Source organism: Lipophrys pholis (assembly GCF_963383615.2).
Source record: "Lipophrys pholis genome assembly, chromosome: 17".
NCBI lineage: Eukaryota > Metazoa > Chordata > Actinopteri > Blenniiformes > Blenniidae > Lipophrys > Lipophrys pholis.
In genome coordinates, this window is record NC_137643.1 from 25,820,776 (window position 1) to 25,846,113 (window position 25,338).

At 44.9% G+C, this 25,338-nt stretch overlaps 1 protein-coding gene across 1 annotated transcript in view; it reads left to right on the forward strand.

Moving 5' to 3' along the window:
- gabbr1b (gamma-aminobutyric acid (GABA) B receptor, 1b) overlaps positions 1-24,554 on the forward strand; it is a gene marked incomplete at its 3' end in the record, with an annotated part of 148,917 nt that extends 124,363 nt beyond the window's left edge. The window contains exons 11-18 of the mRNA XM_080485024.1: positions 845-977; positions 1,891-2,007; positions 4,644-4,751; positions 6,125-6,218; positions 7,653-7,780; positions 23,336-23,464; positions 23,613-23,756; positions 24,267-24,554. Of these exons, the coding sequence (XP_080341150.1) occupies positions 845-977; positions 1,891-2,007; positions 4,644-4,751; positions 6,125-6,218; positions 7,653-7,780; positions 23,336-23,464; positions 23,613-23,756; positions 24,267-24,554 (1,141 nt within the window). The remainder of the gene's footprint in view (positions 1-844; positions 978-1,890; positions 2,008-4,643; positions 4,752-6,124; positions 6,219-7,652; positions 7,781-23,335; positions 23,465-23,612; positions 23,757-24,266) is intronic.
- Positions 24,555-25,338: the final 784 nt, after the last annotated feature.

The window sequence follows — 25,338 nt, forward strand, 5'->3', positions numbered from 1 at the left end:
ATCCAACTCCACAAACTACCAGCGTCTTCCTTCCTCCCTCCATCCAACTCCACAAACTACCAGCGTCTTCCTTCCTCCCTCCATCCAACTCCACAAACTACCAGCGTCTTCCTTCCTCCCTCCATCCAACTCCACAAACTACCAGCGTCTTCCTTCCTCCCTCCATCCAACTCCACATCAGAATCGGCCTGACAGCTTTTTTTTTACCCGAAATGAGCCACAAGTCAGTGAGTGAAACTCCATGATAAGTCATGATAAGTAATAAGTCATGATAAGTCATGATAAGTCATGATAAGTCATGATTAGTCATGATAAGTCATGATAAGTAATGATAAGTCATGATAAGTCATGATAAGTCATGATAAGTCATGATTAGTCATGATAAGTAATGATAAGTCATGATTAGTCATGATAAGTCATGATAACTAATGATAAGTCATGATAAGTCATGATAAGTCATGATAAGTCATGATAAGTCATGATAAGTAATGATAAGTCAGGCTTCTTGTCTCTGGTTCGGATGATAACGTGGGAGAAGGTAACCTTATTGTCTTATCTAATATGAAATAAAATCCTGTGATAACCAAACAGAATGAGGATCACAGTGACTGGATGAATATGTGTCAGTTCATGTTCATGTTCATGGTCAGACCTTGGTGGAGGTCAGAAATCTGTGATTGCTCTTGTTACGCTGCACCAGCCTCCGTTAGAGTAAAGGACAAATACCTCAGCGATGTGTCAGTAATGACCACGTGTCGGATTATCATTATTCTAATCATTTTGCTCTCTGGGGAACAATGTGTATTAAAAACATGCCTGAGGCTGCTTTGTTCTTTGGTTGCAGGTACATTCAGAACTCTCAGCCGTACCTGAACAACATGACGGCGGTGGGCTGCATGATGGCCCTGGCGGCCATCTTCCCTCTGGGCATCGACGGCCTTCACGTCCACAGACAACAGTTCCCCGTCGTCTGCCAAGTACTTCCTCTAGACACACAGGCTCATATCAACACAGGTTCTGTTGTTCCGTCACCTTTTAATCCTGTGAACTGATACAGGCAAGAAGTTTGGTTCAAGTGGAACAAACGTACGAAGAAGTCAGTTTTATTATAAAAGACAAACAAACAAACAACCAGATTTGCTTCCCTGATAAATGACCTTTGTTTCAGTCTCAGTTTCAATTGGAAGGTTTTACTCAGTAAATGTAGTTGTATCTCAAGTAACTATGACTCCCCACTCAGGAAGCACGGGTGACTTCACCATCACACTCCTCCTCAGCAGCTCTTCATCACATTTCTTCTCAAAGATATCAGACAGTCCTGCTCAGAACCCTCCAGCCCATTCCTTATATTGTTTTTCTGTCCTGGATTATTTCTAAGATTAAAATGTAGGGCACATTTTCTGGGATGACTGAGACCTCTGGAAAAGAGACTGTGAGGTTCCTGCATGTCAGGATTGACTTTAATTGTGGCGCTGCGACTCAGCAGGCCTGTCAGTCGCTCTCACATCGCTGACATGTCTTTGCCTTTGGGAACATGTGATTATTATATAACTGTGAATGGCTGTCTCTGAAAACTGTGATTCCAGAGAGGAGATCAGAGCCCAAGCACATTCTGTCAGACAGGCCATGTTTCTGTCCTCGGCTCAGAGGATGAGCTAAAACAGAATATTGCATTTGAAGTACTGTAATCTCCCCCTCCTGAGTTTAATGTAACCTCGGAGCTCTCAGCTTGCTGTCATGTGTCTGCCCACCGTAATAAAGAGTTCCTGTAGCGTGCAGCCTTATTATCATTTCAAGGACATTTTGAAAGGCTATTAAACTGGAGTCCAGCTTGATGATGAAAAATTAGTGCAGAGCTGATTTTCCTGATATGAAACCTTTCCTTCGTAGTTCCGCCTGTGGCTGCTGGGCTTGGGATTCAGCCTGGCCTACGGCAGCATGTTCACCAAGATCTGGTGGGTCCACACTGTCTTCACCAAGAAGGACGAGAAGAAGGACAAGAGGAAGGTAAATGTGACACCCATGTCTAGTTGTTGGTTTATTCTAAAAGAGGACAATTAGTTGTAGTAGGAGCTCTTCAGAAGGCCACAGGGACTTTATGTAATCATGGTCAAGGAGAAGCTGTGTTTTCCAGTCACGTCTCCTCTCCTCATCCTCTGCTGTGGGCCCACAGGAGGGTTATTATGCCACTGCTTGCCTCTGAGCATTATGTTGCATCTATTTGTCGTGCTGCCTGGCCTGTGAACTGCTTCAATTGGTCCCAGTAGCTGAATGTGGAGCCTCTCCTGCCTCTGTATGTAAAAGCAGATGTCAGCAAGGATAAGTGAGTGCTGCGAGGCAGAGCCTGCACCCCCCCTGCAGAGACACTGCCCATGACTGAGAGAATCTCTATCAAGCCAAATTATTTTCTGAAGGCCCGTGTCAAACTCGATTGTTTTCACTGTGAGTCATCTGCAGCAGCTTTTCTTTTGGAAGCTCGTTTAATGTTCATGTTGAAGATGAAGAGCACATCTGACGCCTCTGTCATTTCCCACTCTGATGAAACTTCACCAACACTTCTTTACACATTATTACCAACACAATATGATTATTATGGCAAGGACATAGGAGCTACTGCTTCAATCATACACCAGAAGGATTTAAAGAAAGTATTGTAGGCTGTACAGATTTCTGCTTGAACTGGTCATGAAATGTGATCTGATCTCAGACTCAGAAAGCTCCCTTCTGGGAGCTACACAGGTATCCCCCTTTTCTGTATTGGAGGAGATCTATTTGGTGGTATTTTGGTGCTTAAACATGCCGGGGGCAGAAGAAAGGGAACGAGAAGCAAAAAAGGACAAATTGACACAGAAGCTTCCAGCCCTGATGGAGTGGCTGTTCAGGCAGAGCCGCCATCACTGTTATGGTTTACGGGATTGTAGCACCCAAAAGGAGATGGACCGCAGTGAATAAAAGACTGTTTATTGGAAAAGGTGGATCTACGAGAGTGGTCGAGGCTGAGCGGGGGTCTAGCAGCTGGACTCGAGAACCGGAGATCCAAAAAGAGAAGAGCACACACTGAGTCTGCTCAGAGGAGGAAAAACACGAATTGGCAAAAACGAGGTCCAAAAGGGAACAAAAGTTTCTTTTCCAAACACTGAGTGGGCCGAGCATAATCCCTCTTGGGTAAACGGACGATCTGGTGAGGAGAGTAGAGTGATCTTTATGGAGGTGGTGACGATGAGGGCTCTCAGGTGTGCAGCTCCGCTCCAGGGCAGGGCACGTCGACTCCGCCCACCACACGGACACAAGGGGAAGGGAAACCCGGGAAAGCCCAGCAGAACACCCTGACAATGGCTAGCTTCCAGCCGCAAGGTTGTCAATGACTTCATGACTGAGTCCATGTCTGACTTGAAGAACTGACTTTCCCAGCAGTTCCAACATTTGCAGAACAGGTTTTCACCAGATGTTATAAAGCAGCTGGGAGGTACTAGCTGAAGTTTGCGAGATGGTGGAAGAAACTCCGGGGAAAATGGAGGCTCCATCACAACGACTGCAGGAAGCAGAGGAGCGCATAGACGACATGGAAACGCTTGGAATAGAGATGAAAGGGTAAAACCTCTGATGTAGGGTCCAAGGGCAGGTGTCCCCTGAGGACAGGAGTCCTCTCTTCGGGTCACAAGGACAAATTGTAAGACCAGTTGATATTGAATGAACCAAGCATATGTTATGATTATTTAAAAACAAATAACTGAACTAATACAAGATGTATGCAATATAAATACATATGTTGGGATTTAAGATTAAATTAGTGTTAAATTACTGGAAGTAATAGATTACTGAAAGTAATGAAACACTGGAAGTAATTTATGAAAAATTTGAATTATTAATGGCAGTAAACGTCATTTACTCATTAACATTGAGTAATTACTGAAAAGTTAATAAATTATCAAAAATAATTTATTAATGGAAAATTGTTTATCTGAATGAATCCATGAACTGTGTAAAGTTTGAGTTTTACCACAAAATGTTGATGTCTTGATGTTCAAATACTCACCAAGACTTTCCTCCAAGGATCCCAACAAAGTCTATTTTCTTCTCATGTCCATTTGCTCTCTGGTTCTCTGGTTCTCTGGTTCTCTGGTTCTCTGGTTTTCTGGTTCTCTGGTTCTCTGGTTTTCTGGTTTTCTGGTTCTATGGTTCTCTGGTTCTCTGGTTCTATGCTTCTCTGGTTCTCTGGTTCTATGGTTCTATGGTTCTCTGGTTCTCTGGTTCTATGGTTCTCTGGTTCTCTTGTTTTCTGGTTCTCTGGTTCTATGGTTCTCTTGTTTTCTGGTTCTCTGGTTCTATGGTTCTCTGGTTCTCTGGTTCTATGCTTCTCTGGTTCTCTGGTTCTATGGTTCTATGGTTCTCTGGTTCTATGCTTCTCTGGTTCTCTGGTTCTCTGGTGCTCTGGTTCTCTGGTTCTCTGGTTCTCTGGTGCTCTGGTTCTATGGTTCTCTGGTTCTCTGGTTCTCTGGTGCTCTGAGGGCAGATGGAACTGGCCTCAGTGAGTAATGATCATTGTTTTCTCCTCCAGCTTAGGCCAGTCTATTTATGGCTCCAGAAATCCCTCCCACATAAAATCAGTATTCTTTGCTGATCATTTTTCCATTTCCCAGCAGCACCTGGAGCCGTGGAAGCTGTACGCTACGGTGGGAGTCCTTCTCGGCATGGACGTCCTGTCTCTGATGATCTGGCAGATTGTGGATCCTTTACATATCACAGTGGAGGTATGGTCATCCACTCTGTCTGGAGATCACATCCCACCTTCTGCTGCTGCAGGACGAGTGGTTTGGCCCCGGGGGCAGCAGGCTGACGGGGGGGGGGGTTGCTGCTCCACTATTTTGTGTGCAGGAGTGAATCACTTCAACCTCCTCATCATTCAGATCAAATATATTTCACCAACAGGCCAAACAAAACAAATCTGTCTTTAAAATCTAAAGTGAAGTGCAAATAAAAATCCAGCTGAGTAAACTCACCTGCCACAGACAGTGAGATTGTACTTCCACCGCTGGCACAGTGAAATATTGTTAACTTGCTCAATAGAAATCTCTGTAGGAGGTTTGCTGGATGCTTTTGCTGTCCACATTCACACACTAAATCAGTTCTTTTTGTGTATCTGTACTTGAGTTTCATCAATGTTTCAAAGAATTCTCTTTACAAATCACAGGCTGGATGGAAATATTGTAATTTCTCTTTTTGCATTCACAATTAACACATAGGTCTTTATCAAAAGACATGTGCATTACTGAAACAGCTGCATCGTTCCCACAATAAGCTCTGGTGAGTGAAGGAAGCCCAGCAGGAAGTGAGCAATGGGAGCAGGTTTACAATATGGAGATTTATTATTTTTATCCTACAAATACATTTCCAATCCAGTGTTTGTACTTACAGTAACATTAGGTGAAAATGAGTTTGAATGACGTTCATCCTCTCAGCACCCGTGGAACCAAATATCAATGATCTTTGTAAATCATCTCACAGGCCATAAATCACTCTCGACCATCTGCACCATCACGAGGTAAATAACCTCCAGTGGGACAGACAGAGATTGTGAGGAAGAAGTCCGACTTCTGAGTGAGAATCTGTCTGAAAGAACAGAATGCAGAGCTTGAGAGTAAAAGCAGCCACGGTGGTAGGAGGAGTGTGATACAGTTTTCCATACAAAAACATTTTCCTGACTGAGGATCCGGACCATGGTTTAGATCTGCAGGAATGAGGAGAATGATTAATATCATGTTTACAATGTTGACTGATTAATCCATTTGGTTTGACATGTTGGATCATCACAGTTAATTTGAACATTAACAGGACAAGTGGAGAGGCTGAGATCAACCAGCATATATGATGCAGGTTTTTTATTCATGACTGCGTCTCCAGCAGAGTATTTCCAGAGATAGTTATCCTTTTTCAGACACACTATTTTAGATTAAAGACAATTTTCCACATCAAGTGCATTCTAACAAAGACATCTAATTGTAATATTTTCAACTCCTTCAGTGAAAGGCCTGAGGACTCAGTGCATTCTGGCTGAACTGCTTTTGGTTATAGACCTCATGTGTTTCCTCCTCTGCTTCATCCTTGTCCTCACTAATGGGAGCAGAAGTTCACCAGAGAAGCACCAAAAGGAGACCTGGATGTTTTGATCCAGCCTCTGTTGGAGCACTGCAGCTCAGAGAAGATGAACACGTGGCTGGGTGAGTGTACCAGGTTTGTTCACTAAACCAGGTTTGTTCACTAAACTAGGTCTGTGCACTAAACCAGGTTTATTCACTAAAAGAGGTTTATTCACTAAACTAGGTTTGTTCACTAAACCAGGTTTGTTCACTAAACTAGGTTTGTTTACTAAACCAGGATTGTTCACTAAAACAGGTGTATTCACTAAACTAGGTTTGTTCACTAAACTAGGTCTGTTTACCAAACCAGGATTGTTCACTAAAACAGGTGTATTCACTAAACCAGGTTTGTTCACTAAACTAGGTTTGTTCACTAAACTAGGTTTGTGCACTAAACCAGGTTTATTCACTAAAAGAGGTTTATTCACTAAACTAGGTTTGTTCACTAAACTAGGTTTGTTTACTAAACCAGGATTGTTCACTAAACCAGGTTTGTTCACTAAACCAGGTTTGTTCACTAAACTAGGTTTGTTCACTAAACTAGGTTTGTTTACTAAACCAGGATTGTTCACTAAAACAGGTGTATTCACTAAACCAGGTTTGTTTACTAAACCAGGATTGTTTACTAAACCAGGATTGTTCACTAAACTAGGTTTGTTCACTAAACTAGGTTTGTTTACTAAACCAGGATTGTTCACTAAAACAGGTGTATTCACTAAACCAGGTTTGTTCACTAAACTAGGTTTGTTTACTAAACCAGGATTGTTCACTAAACTAGGTTTGTTCACTAAACTAGGTTTGTTTACTAAACCAGGATTGTTCACTAAAACAGGTTTATTCACTAAACCAGGTTTGTTCACTAAACTAGGTTTGTTTACTAAACCAGGATTGTTCACTAAACTAGGTTTGTTCACTAAACTAGGTTTGTTCACTAAAACAGGTTTGTTCACTAAACTAGGCTTGTTCACTAAACCAGGTTTATTCACTAAACTAGGTTTGTTCACTAAACTAGGTTTGTTTACTAAACCAGGTTTATTCACTAAACTAGGTTTGTTCACTAAACTAGGTTTGTTTACTAAACCAGGCTTGTTCACTAAACTAGGTTTGTTCACTAAACTAGGTTTGTTCACTAAACCAGGTTTGTTCACTAAACTAGGTTTGTTCACTAAACCAGGTTTATTCACTAAACCAGGTTTGTTTACTGAAACAGGTTTATTCGCTTTTGTAGTTTGTCTAATACAACCGAGCTGCAGCAGCTGCTCCCTGTCATCAAGTCACCTCTAATAGATAGTATTCAGAATTAGAATAGAATAGAATAGATTAGAATAGATTAGAATAGAATAGATTAGAATAGAATAGAAATGATTGAAGGTAGATTTTCTGAAGATGTTCAATGTCTTTCATTCTCAGATGGATCATCTATAACAATCCCTCTCATTTTGAGAAACCAATGAAAAGTTAGTGGAGTATAAAGTTTGGACTGTGTGTCAGACACCCTGCGGTCTCTCTGTACAGGGGTGGTTTATGGTTATAAAGGCCTGCTTCTGCTGCTGGGCATCTTCCTCGCCTACGAGACCAAGTCCGTCTCCACGGAGAAGATCAATGACCACCGAGCTGTGGGCATGGCCATCTACAACGTGGCGGTGAGTTCTCTCTGACTCACTGTGTACTCTGTGTACCCTGAGGTACCTCACCTGATTCACCGTTTGGAAGGGTCAGTATTTTCAAAGTAGCAGGACTTCAGCATCCCAGCGGGGATCCATCAGGGTGACACACGGGTTCTGTCTTCACACATCCAACAGGACGAATGAAGGAATTTTGATGAAAGATTGTTTGGGAAAACAAAACAAAACATGAACTTGTAAAGTAAATTTAATTTTTATATTATACTTTTATATTCAAAATCATAATAATTATAAAACACAGATTGTAAACAGAACATGCATGAATTCATATTTTCTGTATGTTTAAAAACACAAACTGTCTTTTGCAGTAGCTTTCTGTGCTGATGTTCAAACACATTTCAGTTTTCATATTTATTAGCAAAATGGCTCAAATGCAAAGTTTGGTCAGTCTGGGTTCCATCAGTCGGGGTTCTCTCAGTCGGGGTTCTGTCAGTCGGGGTTCTGTCAGTCGGGGTTCCATCAGTCAGGGTTCTGTCAGTCAGGGTTCTGTCAGTCGGGGTTCTGTCAGTCGGGGTTCCGTCAGTCGGGGTTCAGTCGGTCAGCTGGCCGGTGCTCCATTGTGTGAACCACCGCGTGCCGCCCCGGCGCTCCGGTTCCCCGACGCTGGAACCTGCCGGTGCACCGGGACGCTGGAGCTGGTCTGAGCCCCGAGCCCCGGTGCCTGTCCTGCCTCACGTCCACCATCTCTGCTTCAGTGTGGAAGTTGCAGCCGTCACATCCAGCGGAGCGACACCGGCACCGACCGGCTTTATGACACCGGAGTGGCTCCGGTGTCATAAAGCCGGGGAAACGTTCACGTTCTCAGAACCAACACGGAAGTTGCGGCTGCAGCTCTGTGGCTGCAAAAAATGAAAATAAAAGAAGTGAACAACTAGTGCAAAGTGGAGGATGTAAACACCAACAGAGGATTCATGAGGTCCAGATCTGTCGCCCCGGCTGGGATCACTGTAGCAGCGCCACATCCAGCGGAGCGACTGATGATGCTCTGATGATGAGCTTTATTATTTGGGTTTAAAGGGCCCGGTCATGTGCCCCGCCCCCGACCCGGCTCTGATTTGTTACGCTAGTGACAATGACCAAAGTTAATAGTCCAGCCTGAAGACAGTCTTCAGTAGACAGAAGACAGTTCTTGACACAGAAGAGGTCGACATTTCATTCCCCCTTGATAAGACAGCAAGCATGATTCCAGAGATTGTGAGTTAACAGGTTAGTAAAGCAAAGCCTGTGTTGGTGTGAGGCACAGCAGACACTGGTTCACCAGCTGTAGGACTACAGGTACATCGAAAGAATCTGAATATCATGAAAATGTTCAATATTTTCTGTCACTCATTTCAGAAAGTCAAACCCATATATGATATAGGCTCATGACAGAGGGAAATATTTCTTTATTTCTTGAACTCTTGCTGATTATGGCTTACAGAGAGTGGTGTACCTGGATTACTACTAGTGTCTCTGAAGAAGGAGTTGGTTTGTTGTCCAGACCAGAAGAAGCTGGTACTTCCTTGGTTTGCAGCGAGCATCGCCATGGTAACTGGCTGTGTTGTGCTGCGTTGTGCAGAAGAAGAAGCTGGAGGACTCGTGGCTCAGGAACAGTCCTCGCAGTGTTCCACTTCTCCCGTGCAGATCCAAGGAGCTGGTGACTTCAATCTGTGACGAAGGACGAAGGACAAAGTGTTCATTGTGACGCCTGAGTGTTGTGGAGGATCAGGAGGAGGATAGAACTTAGAGCAGTGAAGCAGGTGAAGCAATGTAAGGTGGAGAAACTGACGAAGCTCAGTTCAGGTCTTACATTGATGAGTGAAATGTGGATTAGTACTAATACTTTTGAACCATAAAGTATTTTATGATGAGATGAACTGTAATCCGTCCAGGGAGAGACCGGAGAGGAGGAGGAGCTTCAGGGTGAGGGAACGTTCAAAAACCACATTATTGATTTTACTAGATCCAGAAAGGAGAACAGGTGAGGACTGATGTCCAGTTGATTATTTAGTTATACATTTTCAGTAATTATTTCAGTATTTCACAGTACTATAAGGGTTTAAGTCTGGTTTTGATTGGCTGAGCAGCAGCGATACTCCACCAGTGTTCTGAATCTCTCTATGCTGAGATGCTCCATCAGGACCAGTGAGGGATTTTTCCCCAGTTTAGTTCTAAAAAGGTTCACATGTATGCTGCACATTAGATCTCTGAAGACCTTCTGTCTGTTTAGCAGCAGGAAGGAGACAGGAGGACAGAGGACGGCACAGGGCTGGAGGGGAGGAATAAAGTAGAGAAATATTTCACTGTACAGGTCAAGCGATGCTGTAAACAAAGTGTGTGAGCCCAAATACATCTGCATACTACTTGTTAAAAGTCTTTACTCTGTATGACCAAAACCTTAACACTGACTTTATTTTTGACCTTTTTATAAGTCAAATGTTTTTCCTGCACCTTAATATATACATATATATATAATGTTGTCTATTGTACAGTAAATACCTGAATACCATGCAGGGACATGAAGGGCTGGAGGCAGTGAATCAAAGTGAGGGAGGGAGTGGAGCAGAGCAACAGGTAAGACAGGAGAACATAGAACAGCAGAGGTTTTACTGAAGTTCACCAAAAAGTTACAAAGAAATTGAGTTGTTTTCTCGTAGTAAGTTCAAACTTGTTCTAGTTTTTTGGAGCCTGTTTGGACAAGATGTGAGCAGTTTATGGCTCCAAGTGACAAGAGGAAGAAAGGTTTATTCTCCTTGGCTCAGGTCAGACCTTTTCAACCTTTTGTGTGTCGGTTCATGTTTGACACTGAAGAAATCCTCTGACGTGCAGATTGTTGAGCTGGAAACACACTGAGGTCAGCGAGGCACTGAGCTCGTCTATCAGAAGTGGGAGGTACCACTCTGATTCATGTTTGATGGCCGGACTGTTGCGCTGAATCATATGAGTGGTGGGAGATTAACAAATCTTTGCTGTATTGAGTTTCAAACTGAGTAGGTCTATTTTACTATCTTGTTTTACTCAACGTGTTAGTAAGAGGCATAACATTAAAAAGTATAATTATATAATATTAAAACAATATTTTTGCATTTTAATCTGATATTAAAAAGTGAATAATTGTTGTCACATTATTCGTCTTGTTTTTTTCATGTCAGAAAGTTGTTACTGAAAGAACCAGTTCAATTAGACAACCTTAGTAAAATCATGTTTTACTACAATCAAGTGGATTTTCACCACTAAACATATTACAACGTGCACCCGTGTGTGCTTCTAAATTAGTCTTTGTGCTTCTGAAATATTTAGCTTGCTAATAAGTGTAGAGTCCAGAATCGTTCCGCTTTGTTTAGACTGGAGCCATCGTGTTCAGCAGAAAGAGGGAGAAGTTTGCTGCGTCGTTAATTTTGACATTTCTGCCTATCTATTTATGGATCTGTCAGGTTTACAATGCCCCCCCCCCCCCCCCCCCCCCATGTTAAACTCATTCCTCTTCCTCTTATTCGTTGTTTGTTTGTTTTTTTAATCTTTTTATTCGCGTTTTCATTTATTTATTTATTTATTTATTTTACAACTGAAGAATAATGTGTATAAACGGATGGGTTGGAAAGTAAGAGGTACATGTTGGGAACAAGAAAAATAAAGACATAAAGACAGTATCAAATGAGCCCAATCCGAGGTAAAGTCCACGGTTGTCCGTTGTCCCTTCCCTTTAGTGAAAACATAATTCAAGACTCAACTAAATAAGTAACACTAATAAAACAATAAAAAAAAGAGAACTGAATTGGATGGGCAAACTAAGATGTAAATAGTTAAGTGTCGCCCTCCTACTCAGTCCCAACACACAGCACCTCGGATGCGTCTGTCCCATTAGCCTGCGGACTGATTTGGTGAAGAAGCCACTCATTTCTTTAAAGTACTTTAACTGACCAATAATACTCTGCTTAAGATGCAGAGACGCCCAGTTAGCAGATTATTTGCTAAACTGTTAATGTGAGTAAACCACACAACCAAATACTCAAATATACTTTAACTCTCATTCAAACCAAATTGGAAAATAAACATATAATCACACAGTTTAAAATAAACAACAAGTAATTTATTAAATGAAGAAAACACAAACAAAAATATCGGAACTCTGACCAGTTTCCACTGAAAATACCTGTTAAATACCCGGGATTGTCTCGTTTAGTTTGCTAGTACTTGTAGGCGCGCTTGTTGGAGCTCAGAAGAAAACAGGAAGATGCTCTGTACCTCTGTGGTGTTGGAACAGATTGACCTCCCCCCGGTAGTGACAGCTGCTACGTGCCTCCGTCAGAGACCACCTCTCCAAAGGGCCAGAAGCTGGAGAAACACGCAGTCCCGGCTGCTGGGATGACGTCCACGTCCCAGTCTCAGCAGCCTGCGTTGTCCTCCTCTGTCTCCCGGTTGTGGTCTTCACGCCTCTGGCGGCCACGCTCACCCGCAAGCTAACCAGCGAGCGAGCTCCTTATCCGGTCGAGTTGAATGAAAGTTGCTCTGCAGAAACAGTCTCGTCTCAAGCCTCAGGCCAGTCCTCACAAAACACTGTCTCCCTCAACGGGGTAAAACTGTCCTGCCGGCGAATCAAACTATTTTCTTCTTCTGTGTTTACTCACTTGTAGTTCTGGCGTGTCTCCCTCTCTCTGCCCTGCTGTCCTTCTCTCTATAGGTTAAGAGTCAAAATGAAGTTTCCCTTCTTGTTTGGCATCTGTGTCCCCCTATGAGCAACTGGAACGGCGCGTGATACATTCACAAACAGGAGGACAAACCTAAACCAACCAAGTCCTTACCCAGAATGCAGAACCCTTTTGTAAAACAGAAAATGTACAAGCCTATATACACAGTAAGGGAGCGGTAAGCAGGGTACTACATAAGTAAGAGAGGAAAAAAAATAAAACAACAAAAGGAGATGTACAGGAAATGGACCAATCAGAATTCACCAGGTGTCGGATCGTCACCCTCTGATAGGGAACCTGAGCTGCTTTGGACCGGTGAGAGGCAGGCTAGTCTTACCCGGCTGATGATCGGTGGTTGCAATAGCAAATGTTTGGAGCTCTTCTACGTTCACTGATCCCATCCTGATGCGGTCGTTCTGACCTTCTGATGCCTTTGTGGGATTCATTTGGCCCTTGGCAGCACACGTCCAGCTCAGGCTATTGAATGGAGTTTAATCTCACAAATAACTGTGGAGGCAGAAAGCTCCTGTGGACGGTGAGCTTTGTGTCTGGGCAGCTTGTCGGTATGTATTCATCCTCTCACAGGGCTGATGACTGTGTGTTTGTGGTTGGAGCTGTTGGCAGCCGGACTAATGTGTTTGTCAGTAGCGTGCCGCTCTGCAGGCTCTGTGTTAGACTGCAGACTTGCTCTTTCACTTCCAATCTTTCAACAGTGCTGCCTCCCTCAGCAAGCCTGACCACTTTTTCTTTGACCTCTGTTCATTTCATGCTCTGCTGACAGACCTCCGCCCTCCTCGCTGCCCAACGTCACCTTCGGCTCTATCACTGTAGCGTCATGAGTGTGTGTCCTCTCTGAGGACACCAAGCACCATGAAGACACTGAGGGGACCAAGGTGTCACACCCCCATCTTCAGGAATGAAGTTTCCCTGTTCAGGAGTCCTCACATACTGTGTGTGTTCCAGTGAGTCACTTCAACACCAAACGACCTCTTCTGTACGTAGAAAACCGAACAATTTTGGATGAACTGTACTGTTCAAGTATTCTGTGTAATTCAGAGATGTGTTGCGTATGAATTCGCTGCTATTCTGTAAATTCTCTGTTAGTCTAGTGATGGAATTCTCCCCATGGTCGGGGAGGCCATGAGCAAAACATTGAGCATCAAACTTTTCTTAGTAAAGATATAGAATGTGGCAGCCACTTCCATTGGCTCCACGGATCTCTACCAGGGACTGAGAAGGTATTTCAATCATGTTGAGCAGTGCTGCCCTCTGCTGTTCACTTTAGGAATCACTTTTTCACCGTTTCCTCTTCTCTTCAGGAAACATGAGCAACTTTATTAAAAGATGCGGCTGATATCGTCTTTGTTACTTTTCTGAGGGTCAGATTGAACCTTCTGCTAGGCGACTTTTGGCCAACAGTGTGTGTGTGTGTGTGTGTGTGTGTGTGTGTGTGTGTGTGTGTGTGTGTGTGTGTGTGTGTGTGTGTGTGTGTGTGTGTGTGTGTGTGTGTGTGTGTGTGTGTGTGTGTGTGTGTGTGTGTGTGTGTGTTTAATCTGTCAGCCTGGATGAGATTTGTGAGCTTCCTCATGATAGGACTGCCAGCTGATCAATAAGTATTGATCTCAGGCCTCACCTCCTCCTTTCTCCTCCCAGCTCCTCACTCTGCATGCCGGGGATGTGGGTGGGTGTGAGTCTGAGTGTGTGGAGGGTTTGAGTGGTTTTGGGATGTTTAGATTTTGTGTTTTCAACCTTTCCCTGTATTCCTCATTGAAGGTAAGACAACATTAATGGATCTAAAGCAGGGGTGTGACTCCGGTCCTGGAGGTGCAGCCCTGCAGCTTCTCCTCGTCTCCCTGTTCAACAGGCTGATTGCAATGAGCGGCTCGTCATCAGGCGTTCTGTAGAACTGGGTGATGAACCATCAGGACATTCTGGTGTGTTAAAGAAGGGAGACATGGAGAACATGCAGGGCTGCGGCCCTCCAGGATTTGAGTTTGACACCCCTGCTCTAAAGGATCAAAAAGTGAGGAGACTTAGGCCCCGTTTCCACGACAACGTTTCACATGACAACACCTAGTCCGCAAAAAATAAAGTGTGGGCGTTTCCACTGCAGCAGCAGACACAGAGACAATGATGTAGTTAGTCTGCCGGGCCACAGGAGGGCGCTGTTGCTTGAGTTTGTTATGAAACGACACAGACGTGTGCAGAGAACAAAACACTATAAAGGTGAAGAAAATGTAGAGAACCTGACATCCTAGTGGACTGATGAGGAACCGGATGATATCAGGGAGAGTCTCAACTATTAAACTACTGATCTGGACCATAGAACTAGAATATGGACCGCGGGTCGTACCACTACGGGTCGTACCACTACGGGTCCTACCACTACGGGTCCTACCACTACGGGTCCTACGGGTCGTACCACTACGGGTCGTACCACTACGGGTCGTACCACTACGGGTCGTACCACTACGGGTCGTACCACTACGGGTCGTACCACTACGGGTCGTACCACTACACGGCCACCATGTTTGTCTACAACTGGAGAGCAGGAGGGACAAACGGGGCCTCAGACTGTTTGTAGTTCTTTGGCCCTCCGGGCCATGGCAACCCCAGCAGGTCACAGGATCCAGGTGTTGACTGAGCCCCGGTGTACCCTGGAGCAGGTCCTTCTGGATGGAGGTGAGCAGGTCGGTCCCTCCTCCAGCTCCTATGTGAGCAAGGCTGTGGTGGACCTTCCTCCAAGAGGGCTGGTGGGACAAGAGATCCTCCTTGCGGCATCTCCTCTGTTCATATCAGCTACCTGGATCATGGTGTCTGTGGTACCCTCAGTCATCCCCAACAACTCCCTGCATAAGGAACACAGCTGGTTTAAAGGTCTTCGTTTGGACTGTAGAGACGCTGACTGCAGCACGTCCAGTTTCTGAGGAGAGGTTTACCTGACAGGCGCAGTCCCTTGGAGTGCAGTAATGTCGGTCACAAACGGCAGGCATGCTACCAGGGAGCAGCGGGCTATACAGTCAGAATTTCTTAGGCTCATTTCGTAAGCCCCTCCCAAACAGGAAGGAGCTTCAGGAAGGAGGCGGGGCTTCTAAATGTTTAAATGTTCGTTTCCGGCAGAGGTGAATACATCCCAGAACTCTCATCTCATGTGGAGAAAGTTTGATCAAACGATGATGCTTAATTGGACATGGCCACGGCCTGAAGCAGCAGGAAAGACTTCAGAGGGTCAAACCACCATAGATGTGATCCTGAAGGAGGCAGAAGAACTACTGAAGGTTTGACCTCCAGCTTTAATGATCACAGACATTAATCAGATGGATAGGAGAGTACAACTGGGTTGCTCTCTCTCTGTCTCTCTCTCTCTCTCTCTCTCTCTCTCTCTCTCTCTCTCTCTCTCTCCTCCCTTTTCCTCTCTCCATCTTTCTTCCTCCTTTCTCCTCTCTCTCTCTGTCATCTTTCCTCCTCCTCTCACTCCTTCTTTTCCTCTCTCTCTCTGTCCTCCTCTCTCCTCCTCCCACTCTTCCTTTTTTCCTCTATCTCTCTCTCTCTCTCCTTTTCTGTAAAGAAACACTTGTGATATTTTCAGCACCTTCTTTCAAAGGCTGTGGTAAATGAACATAAATTTAGTAACTGACAGTAACAAATAAAGTAACTGAAGAATTTGTTGAAGAATGAGAGAAATGAGCCCCGGCAGTAGGTAGAGCATGAGACTCAAGGTAGAGGGTTCATGTCCCCCGTCCAGCTCAGTAGGTAGAGCATCAGACTCTCAGTCTCAAGGTAGAGGGTTCATGTCCCCCGTCCAGCTCAGTAGGTAGAGCATCAGACTCTCAGTCTCTAGGTAGAGGGTTCATGTCCCATGCCGGGCGCCACCTTCCCGTGAGCTCTCCACCTTCCCGTGGGCTCTCCACCTTCCCGTGAGCTCTCCACCTTCCCGTGGGCTCTCCACCTTCCCGTGAGCTCTCCACCTTCCTGTGGGCTCTCCACCTTCCCGTGAGCTCTCCACCTTCCTGTGGGCTCTCCACCTTCCTGTGGGCTCTCCACCTTCCCGTGAGCTCTCCACCTTCCCGTGAGCTCTCCACCTTCCTGTGGGCTCTCCACCTTCCTGTGAGCTCTCCACCTTCCCGTGAGCTCTCCACCTTCCTGTGGGCTCTCCACCTTCCTGTGAGCTCTCCACCTTCCCGTGAGCTCTCCACCTTCCCGTGAGCTCTCCACCTTCCTGTGGGCTCTCCACCTGCAGGAAGGTTCTTAATGGGTCAATGTGATCTGGGTGACGGTGCTCAGACTGACACCACCACCACCCAGAAATGGATAAGAGGGAGAAGATGGACGGATGAGAGAAATGCAACATAGACACTCCACTAGAGGGCGACATTATCCAGCTCAGGTCTTAGTACTCCGTTCTAAACACTAACAGGTACTATATGTCTCCTCGGATATGTTGTTCCAGATGTAACATGTTGAAGGTCAATCATCCTCATTTCCGGGGGACCAAAGTGTAACTAATTATTTCACTGGGAAATATTAAAGATGTGACTTTTCGGAAAGGAAGTAGAACTGCATGTTTGAAAATAAACTTTAATAACTACACAGGCATTGATATGTTCTGCATTGAAGAGTATTCAGTGATGTCATTAAATGTAAATCAAGTTGAAATATTGTTTGACAGACCAATTGTTCAAAGATATTTGGACAGACGCCTCAGTCGTCTGCCGATTGAAGATCCTTGTAAGAGTGTTCTGGGGCCATCGTGTTTATTTGACAATCAGTTCGAAAATACTCCTGAAAATGACTTTTGACTTACTTGTCAGCCCGAACAGACGCGTTTTTTAGGGCCTTAACATACATAACCTTTTTGTGAAAGGCCCATCAAAAATTTCAATAATTTGGGGAAGTTACACACGTGACTTGTGAAATGGCGTCACCTGCAAAATTGGAGAACGGTAGCCCCAGAATCCCGTTTCACCGAGAGCTAGAAAATAGGCACACATATGTAACAGGGCAAGACGAACGCAAAACTCTTTTTTATCCTCCTCACTTGTCCTGTTCGGCAGCTTGGGCAAACAATATGATGTGATTCAGAACCTTCTGGTGGCAGAACAGTTTTTGGTCTTCAACAGGAAGAGATTAGGAGTATGTCCGAATGGTCCCTCCTAACTCCTTAACTATGGACTTTACCTTAATCCCGTGGATGACGTCACGGGGTTAAGGAAAAGTGTTAGGAAGCTTCCTAAAGGAGTTAGTGAAAGGTGTTAGGAGTTAGTAAAGGTGTTAGGAGGCTTCCTAAAGGAGTTAGTAAAGGTGTTAGGAGGCTTCCTAAAGGAGTTAGTGAAAGGTGTTAGGAGGCTTCCTAAAGGAGTTAGTAAAGGTGTTAGGAAGCTTCCTAAAGGAGTTAGTGAAAGGTGTTAGGAGGCTTCCTAAAGGAGTTAAGGAAAGGTGTTAGGAGGCTTCCTGAAGGAGTTAAGGAAAGGTGTTAGGAGGCTTCCTAAAGGAGTTAGTGAAAGGTGTTAGGAGGCTTCCTAAAGGAGTTAGTGAAAGGTGTTAGGAGTTAGTAAAGGTGTTAGGAGGCTTCCTAAAGGAGTTAGTAAAGGTGTTAGGAGGCTTCCTAAAGGAGTTAGTGAAAGGTGTTAGGAGGCTTCCTAAAGGAGTTAGTAAAGGTGTTAGGAAGCTTCCTAAAGGAGTTAGTGAAAGGTGTTAGGAGGCTTCCTAAAGGAGTTAAGGAAAGGTGTTAGGAGGCTTCCTGAAGGAGTTAAGGAAAGGTGTTAGGAGGCTTCCTAAAGGAGTTAGTGAAAGGTGTTAGGAGGCTTCCTAAAGGAGTTAGTGAAAGGTGTTAGGAGTTAGTAAAGGTGTTAGGAGGCTTCCTAAAGGAGTTAGTAAAGGTGTTAGGAAGCTTCCTAAAGGAGTTAGTGAAAGGTGTTAGGAGGCTTCCTAAAGGAGTTAGTGAAAGGTGTTAGGAGTTAGTAAAGGTGTTAGGAGGCTTCCTAAAGGAGTTAGTAAAGGTGTTAGGAGGCTTCCTAAAGGAGTTAGTGAAAGGTGTTAGGAGGCTTCCTAAAGGAGTTAGTAAAGGTGTTAGGAAGCTTCCTAAAGGAGTTAGTGAAAGGTGTTAGGAGGCTTCCTAAAGGAGTTAAGGAAAGGTGTTAGGAGGCTTCCTAAAGGAGTTAAGGAAAGGTGTTAGGAGGCTTCCTAAAGGAGTTAGTGAAAGGTGTTAGGAGGCTTCCTAAAGGAGTTAGTGAAAGGTGTTAGGAGTTAGTAAAGGTGTTAGGAGGCTTCCTAAAGGAGTTAGTAAAGGTGTTAGGAAGCTTCCTAAAGGAGTTAGTGAAAGGTGTTAGGAGGCTTCCTAAAGGAGTTAGTGAAAGGTGTTAGGAGTTAGTAAAGGTGTTAGGAGGCTTCCTAAAGGAGTTAGTAAAGGTGTTAGGAAGCTTCCTAAAGGAGTTAGTGAAAGGTGTTAGGAGGCTTCCTAAAGGAGTTAAGGAAAGGTGTTAGGAGGCTTCCTAAAGGAGTTAAGGAAAGGTGTTAGGAGGCTTCCTAAAGGAGTTAGTGAAAGGTGTTAGGAGGCTTCCTAAAGGAGTTAGGAAAGGTGTTAGGAGGCTTCCTAAAGGAGTTAGTGAAAGGTGTTAGGAGGCTTCCTAAAGGAGTTAAGGAAAGGTGTTAGGAGGCTTCCTAAAGGAGTTAAGGAAAGGTGCTAGGAGGCTTCCTAAAGGAGTTAGTGAAAGGTGTTAGGAGGCTTCCTAAAGGAGTTAGTAAAGGTGTTAGGAGGCTTCCTAAAGGAGTTAGTAAAGGTGTTAGGAAGCTTCCTAAAGGAGTTAGTGAAAGGTGTTAGGAAGCTTCCTAAAGGAGTTAAGGAAAGGTGTTAGGAGGCTTCCTAAAGGAGTTAAGGAAAGGTGCTAGGAGGCTTCCTAAAGGAGTTAGTGAAAGGTGTTAGGAGGCTTCCTAAAGGAGTTAAGGAAAGGTGCTAGGAGGCTTCCTAAAGGAGTTAGTGAAAGGTGTTAGGAGGCTTCCTAAAGGAGTTAGTGAAAGGTGTTAGGAGGCTTCCTAAAGGAGTTAAGGAAAGGTGCTAGGAGGCTTCCTAAAGGAGTTAGTGAAAGGTGTTAGGAGGCTTCCTAAAGGAGTTAAGGAAAGGTGTTAGGAGGCTTCCTAAAGGAGTTAGTGAAAGGTGTTAGGAGGCTTCCTAAAGGAGTTAGTAAAGGTGTTAGGAGGCTTCCTAAAGGAGTTAGTAAAGGTGCTAGGAGGCTTCCTAAAGGAGTTAGTGAAAGGTGTTAGGAGGCTTCCTAAAGGAGTTAGTAAAGGTGTTAGGAGGCTTCCTAAAGGAGTTAGTGAAAGGTGTTAGGAGGCTTCCTAAAGGAGTTAGTAAAGGTGTTAGGAAGCTTCCTAAAGGAGTTAGTGAAAGGTGTTAGGAGGCTTCCTAAAGGAGTTAAGGAAAGGTGTTAGGAGGCTTCCTAAAGGAGTTAAGGAAAGGTGTTAGGAGGCTTCCTAAAGGAGTTAGTGAAAGGTGTTAGGAGGCTTCCTAAAGGAGTTAGTGAAAGGTGTTAGGAGTTAGTAAAGGTGTTAGGAGGCTTCCTAAAGGAGTTAGTAAAGGTGTTAGGAAGCTTCCTAAAGGAGTTAGTGAAAGGTGTTAGGAGGCTTCCTAAAGGAGTTAGTGAAAGGTGTTAGGAGTTAGTAAAGGTGTTAGGAGGCTTCCTAAAGGAGTTAGTAAAGGTGTTAGGAAGCTTCCTAAAGGAGTTAGTGAAAGGTGTTAGGAGGCTTCCTAAAGGAGTTAAGGAAAGGTGTTAGGAGGCTTCCTAAAGGAGTTAAGGAAAGGTGTTAGGAGGCTTCCTAAAGGAGTTAGTGAAAGGTGTTAGGAGGCTTCCTAAAGGAGTTAGGAAAGGTGTTAGGAGGCTTCCTAAAGGAGTTAGTGAAAGGTGTTAGGAGGCTTCCTAAAGGAGTTAAGGAAAGGTGTTAGGAGGCTTCCTAAAGGAGTTAAGGAAAGGTGCTAGGAGGCTTCCTAAAGGAGTTAGTGAAAGGTGTTAGGAGGCTTCCTAAAGGAGTTAGTAAAGGTGTTAGGAGGCTTCCTAAAGGAGTTAGTAAAGGTGTTAGGAAGCTTCCTAAAGGAGTTAGTGAAAGGTGTTAGGAAGCTTCCTAAAGGAGTTAAGGAAAGGTGTTAGGAGGCTTCCTAAAGGAGTTAAGGAAAGGTGCTAGGAGGCTTCCTAAAGGAGTTAGTGAAAGGTGTTAGGAGGCTTCCTAAAGGAGTTAAGGAAAGGTGCTAGGAGGCTTCCTAAAGGAGTTAGTGAAAGGTGTTAGGAGGCTTCCTAAAGGAGTTAAGGAAAGGTGTTAGGAGGCTTCCTAAAGGAGTTAGTGAAAGGTGTTAGGAGGCTTCCTAAAGGAGTTAAGGAAAGGTGTTAGGAGGCTTCCTAAAGGAGTTAAGGAAAGGTGTTAGGAGACTTCCTAAAGGAGATAGTGAAAGGTGTTAGGAGGCTTCCTAAAGGAGTTAGTAAAGGTGTTAGGAGGCTTCCTAAAGGAGTTAGTAAAGGTGCTAGGAGGCTTCCTAAAGGAGTTAGTGAAAGGTGTTAGGAGGCTTCCTAAAGGAGTTAGTAAAGGTGTTAGGAGGCTTCCTAAAGGAGTTAGTAAAGGTGTTAGGAAGCTTCCTAAAGGAGTTAGTGAAAGGTGTTAGGAGGCTTCCTAAAGGAGTTAGTAAAGGAGATCATGGTGGTGAGGCAGTCAGACTTTCACTTAGTGACGTCATAATAAAGCGACGGCGGCTCTAGTTAGTGACGTCTGCCATGGTGGGGAAAGAACTACAAGTTACTGAAAATGGACTAGAAAAAGTTCATCTGGGTTCTAGATGATTTCAAGTGGTTCTAGGCAGATTATTACTTTGGTAACTTACATGATCTGCTCCTTTTTCAGTCATCCTGAGTTTCCCTGAACGCTCCGATGAGCGGGTTCCTTTAAATGTTGTCGCCGCAAGGAATTGAGCTGGGGGTCGGTTCGGAAAACCTGACAGAGTGTGAAGAAGGGGTACCAGGGGTACTATCATCTAACACATGAGCTGGTCTCCTTTGGTAAAGGATCCATCAGTGGTTCCTAAGCTAAAGGAGGTTCTAAAGGAAGTGTCAGTGGTTCCTAAGCTAAAGGAGGTTCTAAAGGAAGCATCAGTGGTTCCTAGGCTAAAGGAGGTTCTATAGGAAGCATCAGTGGTTCCTAGGCTAAAGGAGGTTCTATAGGAACCATCAGTGGTTCCTAAGCTAAAGGAGGTTCTAAAGGAAGCATCAGTGGTTCCTAGGCTAAAGGAGGTTCTAAAGGAAGCGTCAGTGGTTCCTAAGCTAAAGGAGGTTCTAAAGGAAGCATCAGTAGTTCCTAGGCTAAAGGAGGTTCTAAAGGAAGCATCAGTTGTTCCTAGGCTAAAGGAGGTTCTAAAGGAAGCGTCAGTGGTTCCTAAGCTAAAGGAGGTTCTAAAGGAAGCATCAGTGGTTCCTAGGCTAAAGGAGGTTCTAAAGGAAGCATCAGTGGTTCCTAGGCTAAAGGAGGTTCTAAAGGAAGCATCAGTGATTCCTAGGCTAAAGGAGGTTCTAAAGGAAGCATCAGTGGTTCCTAGGCTAAAGGAGGTTCTAAAGGAAGCATCAGTGGTTCCTAGGCTAAAGGAGGTTCTAAAGGAAGCAATGAGCCTCCTTTCCTTTGCTTATTGAGAATTCAGTCAGTTCTTATCATGGCCGCCACACTAAACACTTCCGGGGTTAAAGAAAAGTCGATAGTTAAGGAGACAGGAGGGACAATTTGGACGTACCTCTGGAGTCTCCTCCTGTTGGGTATGGCCCGAGGCCATCGGGCACAGACGTGGTCAGATCAGCCTGAAATTGAACACATTGCATCAGCGTCCGTCCCTGATCACAACCACATGATGACTCTCAGTCCTAACGTCTTGAGGGCGTGGCAATGGTCAAGAACGCCATGAAACAGCACGTGAAATGTAAATAGATTGAACGTGATCAGATTGACCTCAAACTTTATACATCGCATCAGAGTCCGGCACTCATCACAGCCATACAACAACTACGACCATCAGCCTTGGCGCCACCTGCTGGACACAGGAAGTGGGGTACATGCTCAGATCTGGCTCAAACTTCACAAGTTGCTTGAGAGTTCACGTCTTAGTACAGTCAAAAGACAGTCACAACCATCCCTATCATTAGCATACTCTATCGTTAGCATATGTGCTCATTAGCACTAGCAATAACACTAATTAGTTCGGGCTGGTTAGAATACGGGCTAACGTTACCATCCGCGCTAGTTAGCATATGTGTTAATTAGCAAATGCATTATTTAGCGTACCCACAGCACAAGAGTCCACATCTGATCAGTGTCAAGAGACAACCACTGGGCATAGCGCCACCTGCTGTAAACAGGAAGTGAGGCGTACATGCTCCGTTCTGGCTGAAACTTTACACATTGCATGAGAATCCACATCTGATATGACAACTACGACCATCAGCCATAGCGCCACCTGCTTGAGACAGGAAGTGAGATGTGTTTGCTCCGTTATGAGCCAGTACATCTCACTTCCTGCAAATTTCTAATTGCATGAGAGTCCACCTCTGAAACAGGAAGTGAGGCACACATGTACAAACTCGACATGCAACACACGTGTGTGAGTGTGCGAGGACCCGTTCAATGCTGCCTGCAGCTTGAATTTAATTTAAAGTCGTAGTCATTAACTGATGGTTCCAGCTCTAATGAAGAGCAGCTCAGTGAAGGGTCACATTGACAGTCTTCAATGAACGATGTTTGGTGGACAGATTAAAGGAGTTCAGGTCTGAACCTCAGGCCCTGGCTTGTCTCTTCCTCATTAGTTGTGGTTTCTGGTTCTCCTCAGGTGTTGTGTATGATCACAGCTCCAGTCACCATGATCCTGTCCTCCCAGCAGGACGCCTCCTTTGCCTTTGCCTCCTTGGCAATCATCTTCTCGGTCTACATCACCCTGGTGGTTCTGTTTGTGCCCAAGGTAAGACTGAAGCACCTGCCCCCTTTTCAGTACCTGAACGCTTCCGTCAGCGCCTCAATACTCCCATCAGCACCTTCCTCCTCCCATCAGCACCTCCCTCCATCCACACTGTACCCCTCTGTGCTCCTGTCCTGTGTGTGACCTGTAGATGAGGCGTCTGATCACGCGGGGCGAGTGGCAGTCAGATGCTCAGGAGACCATGAAGACGGGTTCATCCACCAACAACAATGACGAGGAGAAGTCCCGACAGCTGGAGAGAGAGAACAAGGAGCTGCAGAAGATCATTCAGGAGGTCAGGCTGCACAGCATCTCTTTGTAACTCATCACATTTGTCATGGATGAAGATCTGTGGATGGTTGTGATGATGACAGTTTGACGTTGTGGCAGTCATGCATGCCACCGCCGGGTTCCCCCACAGAGACGCGGAGTCAGATTGTCCCATTACCATCGTTCTTTTTTTTGAGTAAATGCAAACGTTTCACCAAAACACAAGCACACGACACCACTGCCCCTTTCAGGCTCTCTCGTGGTGTCTACTGCCGCCTGTCACCCCAAGAGCCGTCCTCCTTTATGGGCAGAGAAGCGAGGCCGCACACCTGATTCTCATCAGGGGCTTAATCCTCTCTCTGCCACATACCCCCGTCACCAAGTCATGTAAATGACTCTTGTGCAGCAGTTGGCTGCATTGTGTGTGTATGAACATGATCTGTGACATATGTTATTTGTAGAAAGTGGATCTGTGTTTATGAGTACTGGTACATTGCTTGATCACTCTAAGCAAGTACATGTTGGTCTTCCTCAGAAAGAGGAACGTGTGTCTGAGCTGAGGAACCAGCTGTCTGAGCGACAAGCACTGCGGTCCAGGAGACGAGCCTCCACCATCACCAACCAGAACCACAGCCCGCCGCCTCTTTCCATCACCCAGAGCAACCCCAGGTCTCTGGCCCCTCCCCCGGGGTACCCCGCACACACCTCCGAACCGCACCTTGGCCCCGCGGTCTTCTCCAACTCGTCTAGCCTCTACCAGCCAGACAGCAAGATCAGCCGCAATAACTGCCACGCCAGCCGCCTGCAGATGCTCTACAAGTGAGGGGAGCACCTGGGAATAGTGCCACAGCGTCTGCAGGAGGAGCTATTCCAGAAGGCATCCCAGCAGTCAGCAGAGACTGAGCCTGAGGAGAGATCGAGATCATCATCATCATCATCATCATCATCATCATCATCACCTCTTTCCCCTCATACTCAAACAACTTCATGATACACTTCTGCTCCTGTCATCTTCCACTCCTCTTCCATCTGCCAAACAGAGTCTGAGGAGCTGCTCACTTGCACCTGCCGCCACAACAATACAAGAAAGAGTTGTCATTCCTGGAACAGAGGACAGCAACATTGTGTTTTTGGTTGATTTGACAGCTGTCAATCACATCAATTCATAAGAAGAAGTCTGGAAAGCGCCTCAACATGAGAAAAAATGAGTTTAACAGGGTCAAGGACAGATCAACAAAGTCCATTATAGTGGTTCACATTGTCTTCATGTTGCCATTCAAGGTTTGGGTCAGCAGATGTGGTTATTTGGAAAGAAGTGGGAGTAAATTCTGAAGCCAGATGTGGCTCTGAAGCCCCTCTGTAGTGGCTCCCTGAAGCTTTCACTAAATGATTTGGAATTAAACATTTCTAAATATCTCTTTTCTCTCAGTTGAAGGACCAAATGTTTCATTTAGAAAAAAGAAAGGTTGATAGTTGATCCAGGTTGCCTGAGTCTCCTGCAGGCTTCATTTCACTTCAGCTGAGAAATGTTGTTTTTCCAAAATCTCCTCTTGGTATGATAGCCAGCATTCAATCCAAAGAATGAAAATAGAGAGTTTCAGTCTTTT